At 34.9% G+C, this 11,963-nt stretch overlaps 1 protein-coding gene across 1 annotated transcript in view; it reads left to right on the top strand.

The window, feature by feature from the left end:
- Positions 1-1,176: 1,176 nt before the first annotated feature.
- The window catches only part of ARHGAP28 (Rho GTPase activating protein 28), a 413,070-nt gene continuing 402,283 nt past the window's right edge, over positions 1,177-11,963 (top strand). Inside the window, 1 exon segment of the mRNA XM_053715862.1 lies at positions 1,177-1,477. Coding sequence (XP_053571837.1) covers positions 1,353-1,477 — 125 coding nt within the window. The 5' untranslated portion in view covers positions 1,177-1,352.

Below are 11,963 nucleotides of genomic sequence, written 5' to 3'. Positions count from 1 at the left end.
CCCATTTTTCTTACAGTATTTTTATTTTAAACACATTTACTTTCTTCACTTCACTTTATGGTTTAACACATAGCTGCACATTTAGCACAGCACAGTCAGTGATTGGAGGATACATATGTATACATGTTGTGATTGGCTCATCAGAAATGGCAATACCCCACATCTGGGTGGGTGATTTTGACTTGCAGATTTTAAACACCCAGGGGTCGATCACAGTCCTTTAGAAAACCTAATATTTTTTTTAATTTCCATAGTGATTTTTGTGGATAAATCTTTTTTTTTTCTTCTAACTTTTTCTAAAGGGATGTGACCAACCCTTTAGTAAGAAAAGGAAATTTGTTATTATTGTTATTTTCATTGCTGATTTGTAAACTGCTGCCAAACTATATATCAGTAGGAACATGAGTAGGGGGTACATAATGACACTGATTTAGGGTAAAATGAAAACAGATACATAAAACAAACAACAAACCAAATGAATACAACAGGAAAAGGGACCTATAGGAAGAGCTAACAATTTACATGATATAATAAAATACTGTCAAGAAATAAATAATTTTATTTTAAATTATAATGTTCCTTTAAAGGTAAATGTGTAGTATCTTTAATATACAATTATTTATTCATTTGGAACATGCCAATCTCCTTAGAAAACATATTTGGGAAACACTCTAAAATAATATATGAAAAATGTTAAAAATATGTACTACATCACTAGTATGGCTTCCACAGCCAGTGAAAATGTATAGTTTATAAATATGAGAGATACCAAATAGTTGGAATCATTGTAGCCTAATGAAAGCAGTTCCAGGTAGAACAAAATTATTTTCTATTCTTTCCATCGAAATCTACATAATAGACATGAAAATGTGTCCCCATGTTACTCTTTATAGAAATCCTTATAGTGCAGTTTTGACTTCCTGTCTCTATTCTCTGGTCACTTAGAAAGTTAACTATTTATACAAACTCAAGTAGCAGGTTGTAACATTTCATTTCACCTATTATTCTGTACTTCTGCACGAAACGTTAGTGAACATGAAGACCCAAATGACTGTAATTGGGATCACGGTGAAAGCTTAACAGTGATTCTAGCTGTTTCCTAGAGACATGAACACTTCCTTGAGCTTGGGGGCGGTGTTATGAAGATTTGCTTATACTGCTGGTAGAATTCTAGCTGCAGGCAGAGTCCTCCTGTCCTGCTCTCACCCTTGTCTCTTACCGAGAGAGCAGAGGCAAGGGGCTGTCATTGGGGAATCTATGCGTCTGCTTTTGTGACAGTCACACTTAAGCCTTTAAGTGCTCCGGTTGTGTTGTGTTGGTCAGACTATTGGAGAAGACATGCGTCTAGTATAATGGAGATAAAGGATTCCGGCAGCGTGGTTCTGACAGGATACCATTCTTACACTCCGGCCAGATCACCAATAGTGGAGCAGAGCTTTATGCCAGAGATGCCATCCAACCAGTCTCCTATCATCAGGTAACAAGACGGAGCCTATGTTATGTGTACTTATTTGTTTCATTTGAGCCTCTAAGACCCAGGGAGATCACTTTATTGCTTTGCCTGGCAGATTCTATTAGCCAAGATGCTAAAAACTGAAATGGATACTTTGTGCAGCTTCCCAAAGCTGATTGATGGCATCAAACTGCAGAGAGCAGCTGATAACACTGTTTGTACAGAGATTTGCTGGAAACATTTATCTACATTTTATTATTCTTCCCTGGTTCTCTGAATTGGTGAACTCTGTACTAAAAGAAAAGCTAAACCAACAGGTCTTTTCTCTGAAAACAATGCTGCATGACCTTAAAAGATAGTTTTCTGATTTGCTAATCTTGAACGTATTACGTGGTTCTTATTTAGTGTTAATTTAGTGGGATTTTTTTATTTGTTAAAGGGAATTACTGCTTTGCATTCTAACTTTTGTAGAGAATATATATAAAAATAGTCTATACCATAGTTTTGGCATATATGTTAAGAATACATATAAACTTATGTGTATGTTTGGCTGAGGTAGTAATTATATGTATGGGTCCTGCTGATTAGATACATCCCCAAACTAATATCAAAAACAGAAGTATTTACTAACAAGGCTTGATTATACTTAAAGCAGGAAATACAAACCAAGTGATTATCTGAGCCACACATTGTTTCCCTTCTGCTTTCCTTTTGTAGCAAAGGAATTAGTACTTTATTGTCTGAATGGCATAGTTATATTTGGCGGTTAGTATTATGTTAAGAGTATTGTATAGCGTCCTGGAACTACATGTCTGAAAAAAAAGGATGTTGATGCTTTGATGACAAACATATTTTGGAAGCCATTGACATTTGTAAAGAAATATGCCCGTTCAAAAACGTACCTCAAATCCATCTCTAGTTTCTAATCTTAACCCACAACAGCTGTCCTGGAGCAATACTTAAAACTAACCATATGTGTGTCTAGAATCAGCATTAATGCTCCCCAAACATGCTCCACAGAGAGTTTATTAGCTCAGCATGTGGCCTTGTGGAATGTAAAACATATGAAGGATATATTACATCAAATGTTCTTAGCCATACACCAAAGCAAATCTGCTAATGATCACTAGCCCCTAGATTAAATGTTGCATGCACTTTTAGAATAAAGTAAAGATGAATGCCTTCCAAGAACACTAGGAATGGAATAACTACTGTATGCCCAAAATGTTTTATCAGTTTATGCAAAACTAAACATTTATTTAAAAATATATTTGTGAGGGTTTTTTTTTTTCTCCAATAATTATATCAGTAGACTGTAAAATACAAATTAGTGTATTTTATTAGAGTTCACTACTGATTACAATATGTGTGTTGTATTTATAGATAATACGTTTTTGATCTGTGGCTGAATAGTTTGAAATCAAGAAAATTAACTGATCAAGAACATTTGTATAACTTTTGAATGCATAGTTCTGTAGTCATTATATTTCCTATCACTGTAAAACAGGGACATTCTGTATTGTGTCAGCTTATGATAAAGGTATATTGGAACCATTACAAGGGTCAATGGTTGAGGGCAGATTGATCCATTTTAGACCAACCTTACATACATAAAAATACAGAACCTGGGGATAAGGAAGTAAAATACCCCTTGAATCTGCCACATTGAGAGGCAGAAAACTCATTACATTACACTGCCTATCATGTGGTTAATGTCAAATCTCCAATTTTCAAAGACATTGGACTTTGGAGTAATACATGTGAGGGTTTAGAGACTATTGCTGTCTTTGGAACAAACATATGTCCATAACCCAATGAGACCCTCAATCTAAACAGGATTTTTAGAGATCACATAATCTGACTAGAGATTTTTTTTATAACAGTTCTTAAACTAGATGTTCTAAAATAGCCAATAACCATCTTCTTGCTTTAGAATTTTAAAACATGGTTTGTTTTAAACTGTTAATATGTTATACGCACCATGTAAAATAATAAAGGTTGGTGATAGAACTGTGCCTTTCTCAGCCAAAAATAAATAAATAAATATGTACATTTATGAGACAACTAATTTGAAAAAAGACTCATTTCAAATGAGGAGAAACACAATACTCTTTATGTTGCATAGTGGATTAAAAGGTTTAAAAAAATAAAACTGACACTTCCACCAAAAACAAACACATTGTAAAACACTTTTTATGAGTAGAGGCTTTTCTTAAAAAAATATGAATTACATGACCATCTACACATCCCATGTGCTATGTAACTAAATACTTAAAGGGATATAAACTTCTTTACAAGAAAAGAAGATTATTGAACATTTAGTAGGTTGGTAACTTGCTGATGCATTAGAGTTACAAAACATGGTAGGCTTTAAAAGACTGTGTGTGTGTAATATATATATATATATATATATATATATAGTCTGGATTAGCTTACAAAAGGCATAATATGTTTTTTAGGTGTAATCTTAAAATTTAAACTTATTCCACTTACACTTGTAAAATTTATATAAACCAGTTTCTGTTGGCACATCTTATTTTAATGCCTAGTTCACACCAGATTTTTCTGCACTTTTGAGATTGTAATATAAAATGTTTCATTATGTGTATTTAAACAAATTTGTAATATAATACAATTATATACTTTGTAACCTTTTTCTAAAATGTAATTATGAAAATTATGGACTTTCCAATTCCCCCTGACGTTATGTAAAGTGCTGGCCACTGTCATGCTGAAACCTTGGTTTCCTCTTATTTCCTCGGTTTCATGTCGTCTGCTGAAGGTAATTGTGTGCAAACAATTTCTGTGGAGAAACCCACTCTTCTTCTTGCCAGAGCCCCAGTTGCAGGCTTAACGCTCTCGGTTTCCAGGACCTGCACTAACTTTAACTGGGAGCGGAAAGCTCTAAGCTTCCAGTTGGCACAACCGGGGCTCTAACAGAGAGGAGCGAGTTAGAAAGCTCTTAAGAGCATGTTAAGGTATTTACCACATAAAAAATAAAGGAAATGAATGAATACTAATGAAGAATGAATACTGATGATGAATCAGTATCTTTTCGTTTTCGGATTTTCATTTCGTTAAACAAAAACAAAAATCCAATTTTCATCATAAATTAAACAAATGCAAGTCTCTAATGCCCATTACATTTTATACTCTACTTTATAAAAAGTAAGCCTTTATGCTTATTTCTTGAGTATTTAAAACAATACTAAAGTCAAGATTAAACTTTCATGATTCAGATAGAGCAAACAATTGTACACAACTTTCCAATTCATTTCCTATATCAAAATGTGCACAATATTTTTATATTCACACTTTCTGAGGCACCAGCTACTACTGAGCTTGTACAACATTCACAGAATATGCAGTATGTATATGCATTTTGTGATTGGCTGATGACTGTCACATGATGCAGGAGGAAGGAAAATGCAACTAACTGAAATTATTCAGAAAAAAAAATCTACTACTCATTTGAAATTCAGACTGGGCTTTTACATTGTCTTTTTATTATGCATTTGTTAATTATTCAGTTCTACTGTAGTTAAAGGGTCACTGAACCCAAACATTCCCTTCATGGTTCAGATAGAGCATGCAATTTTAAGCAACTTTCTAATTTACTTCAGTTATCAATTTTTCTTCGTTCTCTTGCTATCTTTATTTGAAAAAGAAGGCATCTATGCTAAGGAGCCAGCAAATTGTTGGTTCAGAACCATGGACAACACTTGTTTATTGGTGCTGTACAATCAGCAAGGACAACCCAGGTTGTTCACCGAAAATGGGCCGGCATCTAAACTTACATTCTTGCTTTTCAAATAAACATACCAAGAGAATGAAGAAAATGTGATAATAGGAGTAAATTAGAAAGTTGATTAAAATTACATGCTCTATCTGCTATCAAGAAAGAATAAATTTGGGTTCAGTGTCCCTTTAATTGTCCTTCAAACAACTTTTGACTATTTAGCATCATAGTTATAAAAGTTCAGTTCATCAAAACGTAATACTGTACATGCTTTTTCAGAGTTTTTCTTTCAAATAGTTTTTGATCTGATCATTATTTAAGAGACTCACATACATTATTAAGCAGCAAAATTTCATTCTACAGGTATTTAAACAAGGAAAATAAGGGGTTGTTTGCCTTTAGTGCATGCTTTATTGAAAAAAAAAATATTATTATTTTAACTAAATTTCATACCTTTAATTTTGCACATATTGTAACAATGTGGTGATCCATTTTATAACATTTACGTCATTTGTATCTGTTACACATTTTAGCTGTGTGAACAATGACATGTTATGTCTCATGTTCCCAAGAAAACAAAAACTTGTACTGTAAATGTCCTGCTTTTGCATCTATGTACCCAAGAAAAAAAAAAATGCTGACAAAGAGAGGCCTTGATGAATCATAAAGCAGATGACTGAAAATAATCACCATTAACCACAGAATCTCTGACTTCCTTGTGATCAATACTCCCATCAGCTAATGAATCTTAAACTGCAAGCCTATCCTTTTAAGTCTTGACAGCAAGCGTTTACAACATAATTATGTTGATAGTTTCCCCACTTAGGTGATTAAATCAATAATTTTATACCAAGAACGCTCAGAAGCACTTTTATGACATTTTGGGTGGCAAGTTCACAAGGACATCATTCAGATCATATGTGCACTAACTATAACTTTTATTTAGTGCTAAATAGTGTTAAATCAGGCTTCTTCCCCCAGAGGTGGAAACCGATTTATTTGTTGCCATAGGGTGTTATATAGGGTTGTCAATTAATCAGAGACCTGATGTAGTTATATGGCTAACAGTGGTTTCAGAGCACAGGGTAGATCTAAGGCCTGGTGTGGACTTGTAATTGGGCTAACCTGAGGGCTGTTCTAAACATATAGGTGAAAAGGGCCACAGGAAAAATGGGCCAATCTAAAGTCTGAAGTAAACATATGGCAGACATGATCTGTAGGGCCAAAGGGCATGATCTAGGATCTGCTTAAAAAAAAAACCATGCCATTTTCCCCAGGTCAATTGCTGGCCATCCTGTATTTATGCAAAGAGCTGTTAGCAAACCTACTGATTTAGTATACTAGAGAATATAGAGTGGTTTAGTGTGTTATACTAATGTATTGACTTGTAACATATGTTGCTTACAGCATGTGAATTTAGTTTGCCTCACCAAAACAATAATAGCATTTGGTTAAAATATCAAACTTGCACATTAATCATTATATTTTATGTCATATAGAGGAGATATATTCAGCAATACGTGTGATATAGAGCATACTGAGGATACAAACAAAATCTAAATTCCAGTGCTATTTCCACTCAAAGATATTTCTAAAGAAAAATTAAAAGAATGGGAAAACAAGGAATGCAGTGCACAAAACAGAAATATATATTTGGAAAATGTATCATGATTACAGCCAGAGAGGTTTGCAAGAGAGAACCTGTCCACCTGCAATAGCCCCTTGATATTCCGAATCACGTGGGGAAATGTATCACTGCACAACAGCTTTCTTACGCAATGCCTCTCCTGCAACCAGTTATGCAAGAACAGGGAATGTCAATCACCTCGAATGAGCAGGTGTCAGGGTGATTGATCTCGGCACTTTTGAGGTGGTGAAGAGGCGAATACAAAAAGGCACTTTCTGCTCTGCCAACCTTCAAAAGCTGTTGAAACAGCTCAATACATTTTGCCTGTTATCTTTATTGATATGCATGGGAGGAACTACCATTAGTGCAGCAAGTGCAGTGGCACCTAGGCCCAAGTGATGGGGGCCTATTGCTCACAGTCTATATATAGGTGTGTGCTGAATGTGTACAATCCTAATGAAGGGGAGCTTTTATTAGTGCAGGTTAGAGGTCCATCTATCTCTATATATCAATCTCCAAAATCATTATACAGAGCAGCATGAATATTGTTACTATTGCTTACTGCTGAGTTACTTTTGGGGGGCCCAGGGCTCTCTGTACTGTAGGTCTGTTGTGGATAATATGTGTGAAAAATAGAAAATCTGCAGACAAATAAAAAAGAGCTAAATCACTAATGCTCCCTAACTGGCAGCAAAATAAGTATTCTGCTCTGCTCAGAGCAAGGTAGTCTCATAAATCAGCTATTTTAGAGAATCGACAATATGCTTTTGCAGTATGTAAGGAGAGGCAGAAAAAAGGGGAACACTAAAGACTGCCAGTATGTGTTGCTATACCAATTTCCTGGCCAACAATCAGAAACCTCAGCTAAAGAGTGACACACTAGGCAGTCAGTGTCCCAAAAATTAAATGAAAAAAATAAATAAAATGATAAAGATTATGGCTTTTTTTAAGCCATTTAGGTTTTTTTTACAAAAGTTGCTTAAAGGGACATTATACACTCACTTTTTCTTTGCATATAGCCCATAAAGGTTTTTTGTTTTTTTTTTAAATTGATATTTTTGCTTATTTTTAAATAACATAGCTCTTATTTTCAGACTCCTATTCCTACTGGATTTTTATATCAGTATCTGTGCATATTATTCTTTATAGTAGTGTCTATTAAATGCAGTTATATGAAAATTGGTGGTCCCTTTAAACACTTCAGATTTTTTTTTTTTAAATCTAATTATGAACCAATCAGAAAATACCTGTTTTAATGTTCACATTTCTCATTGGATAGCACCATTTAACATAGTGTTTACCTGAGAGGGAACTGTACTCAAACACTAGCCGACATCAATGGAAGTATAAAGTATTACCTGAGGGGGAAATTTTAAATGTACAAGAATTAAAACTATTAGTCAGTGCACGATCAGGGGCACCAATCATGGTATTTATATAAATTTAAATTACATACTTAAAGGGACAGTCTAGTCAAAATTAAACTTTCATGATTCAGATAGGGCATGTCATTTTAAACAACTTTCCAATTTACTTCTATTATCTAATTTGCTCAATTCTTTAGATATCCTTTGTTGAAGAAATAGCAATGCACATGTGTGAGCCAATCACACAAGGCCTCTATGTGCAGCAACCAATCAGCAGCTACTGAGCATATCTAGATATGCTTTTCAGCAAGTGATATCAAGAGAATGAAGCAAATTAGATAATAGAAGTAAATTAGAAAGTTGTTTAAAATTACATGCTCTTTCTAAATCACAAAATAAAAAATTTGGGTTTCATGTCCCTTTAATGATTTAAAATAATTTAAAAGGTTACAAATTACCCTTTTCAACTAGCACTCTTGTAGACACCTTACAATTGTTGCCTGGTTTGTTGAGTCTATCATATGAAGTGCTCTATAGTATACAATAGATTTTTCATACACTGTAAAAAATACAGTCTTATTGTGAGCATGATGCAGGGTATTTGCTAAAAATGTGCATCCTTAAATATTGTATGTTTTTATTTGCACTCACCTCTTTTTCAGTCAACGCTTGAATTATAAAACAGAGGCTTGCTTCAGATAACAAAGTGGTGAATATAAAATAAATATGCATACATATATCAATAGGACATAAACATGTAGTAAAATATGGTATAATGCATTATAGAAGTGTCTTATTGCTTTATAAGTACTCTGAATAATCTGTAGGTAGGTCGGTAGTGCATGTGTATGGCAGCAGTAATTGCACAATGTATAACATTTTTAAAATATGTTTGCAAAACTACTACCACATACTACTCCAGACACAAGCGTGCTCCTGAGCCTACCTGCTTTTCAAGATAACAAGAGAACAAAGTAAATATGGTTTTAGAGATAAATTGTCTTTTTCTTTTTTACACACTCTATGTGAATCATGAAAAAAAGTTTGGGTTTATATCAGAGGCGTAACTTGAAACCACAGGGTCCAGGTGCAAGAATCTAAGAAGGGCCCCCACACCAAAAAAAAAGGTGAATTGGATACATATTTTTTTTCAGTCTGTAATCTGCCGGGTAGATGGCTGGCCTTACCCTACCCGCCCCAGTACTTTATAAAGTGACCACAGTAGTCAGCCCCCCATACTGTATATAGTGGTACTGTATAGTGACACTGTTTAACCCCCCCATGCTGTAGTAACAAGGTCTGTAATTTGCTGGTTCCACAAACATACACACATACACATACATGCATAAATGCACACACAGTCACATACATACATACACACATAAACACCAATGGGTAAAACAGAAACACTAACCCCTGTAGTCAGAGACACTAGTGAAGCATCACGTTACACTCACATGATATCACTGCAGCCTCTGCAGGTGTTCTGTATTATTTGCTGACTTCGTTACGTTCCCCTACCTAAGGCCACGCCTACCAATTTTTTACAAAGCCGGTTGTTGACGCATGTGCTCACTGCAGCATTGCTACAATAAAGTGCAAAACGGCACTAAATAGCACGCATGCACCCATGCCGCAGTCGGTAAATATTACAGAAGCGGGCCAAACACAGTTTTGGCACTAACTGGGTCAGGTGGCATACAAATTGATCGTACTTATGTTTTAACAATATACATAGTTACAAGCACTTAGATGTACAAGTACTTAGTTACAAGTACTTAGATGTGCACAAGTACTTAGATGTCCCCCAGAGTGTTTGTAAATATTGATATTATGTAAAATAGGTACAATCTATTTGTCTGCCACCCAGCTAGTGCCCAAATTGTGTAGGTCCCCAGAGTGCTTGTAACTATGTATACTGTGAAAACATAAGTACGATCAATTTGTATGTTGGATTTTGTATTTACTCATTGGGCGTACAGCACCTCTCTTTTTTTTGCACAATCAATTTGTATGCCACCTGACCCAGCTAGTGCCAAAACTGTGTTTGACCCACTTCTATAATATATGCCGACTGCGGCATGGGTGCATGCATGCTATTTACTGTCATTTTGCCCTGTGTTGTAGCAATGCTGCATTGAGCGCATGCGTCAACAACTGGCTTTGTAAGAATTTGGTAGGCGTGGCCGGAGGTAGGGGAACGTAATAAAGTCGGCAAATAATACAGACCACCGCCCCTGGTTTATATGTTCCTTTAAAGTCAGATCTAGAGTACTAAGCTGAACATGGACAGTGATTGGCTAGAGTTGATAACATTTGTCTTATATGTACACTACTAAATTAAGTATAATTTGTATATTGTTTAAAATGTCTATTAGATTGTGTAAATCAATAAGTAAGAGGGAGCATATAATGAAGCTCCTTAAAGGGACATTGTACACTAGATTTTTCTTTGCATAAATGTTTTGTAGATGATCCATTTATATAGCCCATCTGGGTGTGATTTTGTAGACATGTATAGTTTTGCTTATTTTTAAATAGCAGACATGTATAGTTTTGCTTATTTTTAAATAGCATTGTGTTAATTTTCAGACTTCTAACCAAGCCTAAAGTTTTATATGTATACTAATGTATACAGACTTCAGATTGCTTCTGTTTGTATAATGGGCCTTTTCATATGCAGGGGAGAGGGGGAAGGTTTGCTCTCAGCCCCATTCAGTGGGTGTCCCAGCCTAACCCATTTAACAGTGCTAAATTGGGAGCATCTAGGTAAGTTTTTAAAAGGTTTTATACTGAATATTTGTATCAGTATCTGTGCATATTATTCTTTATAGTAGTGTCTATTACATGCAGTTAAATGATATTGTGTATTTACTGTCCCTTTAAATATGTACAGTAGGAATGTGCATTTGTGTGATTCATTTTAACAGGAATGCCCAATATGGCCATCAGCATGTATCTGGATTTGCACTTTTACTCAAAGAAAACTAGCTTCAAAAAGAGTGAATGGCCACATTTGGCATTCATGTTAAAAGAAATCACATCTCTTATGTACAGTCAATATATTTCAAGCTCTTGGACAAAGAACTCTGTATACTCCAAACTCTTCCATCCATTTATTACAGCAGAAAAAGAACAAAAAAAATGATTGTTTTCTTGGTACCATGTTAGCCACTTAACTAAATGAAAAATAAAATAACATACAAAATGTGGATGTAAACAAGCCAGTACCTACTTTTTCAGTGACAATAGGAGTGTACACCATTCTTAGGTATAAAGCAGCAAATGTAATGGGTCACCAGACAATAAGGTAGGGCTGAGTTTTATCATCCACCCCAAGTACTCAACTTGATTGTGTCTGGTTCTCATTTCCTTATGACTTCTTCAGACTATGGATGTGTTCAGAGCTAGGCAGCTATAAATTAGAGCTATAATAAATGAACAGGATGATTTAGAAGTAAGAACGAAGATGTAAGAGCAATTAGCAGATTAACATGAGCCTACGGCACCTGCAGAATTAATATACATTCCTAATCAGTGGATTCCATTTCATTAAGTAAGAAAGATCCAATAGGATAGAGGCTTTTAACCTCCCTAAACAAATGGATAGACCACCAAGTCTAAATAGTCCTAGGAGAATGTACTTCAGTATACAAAATAAGCTAAATCCTCATGGTAAACAGAAAGGAACAAAATAGCTCCTCTGTTTTAGCTTTATCAAAAGCTTGCAGAACTAAAGCACCTAAGTGCCAAAGAGATTCTGATTGGGATAAATCC

This window comes from Bombina bombina, chromosome 5 (genome assembly GCF_027579735.1).
Source record: "Bombina bombina isolate aBomBom1 chromosome 5, aBomBom1.pri, whole genome shotgun sequence".
NCBI classification, from domain to species: domain Eukaryota; kingdom Metazoa; phylum Chordata; class Amphibia; order Anura; family Bombinatoridae; genus Bombina; species Bombina bombina.
The sequence above is the reverse complement of the archived record's forward strand: the minus strand, read 5'-3'. Positions and strand labels throughout refer to the sequence as shown.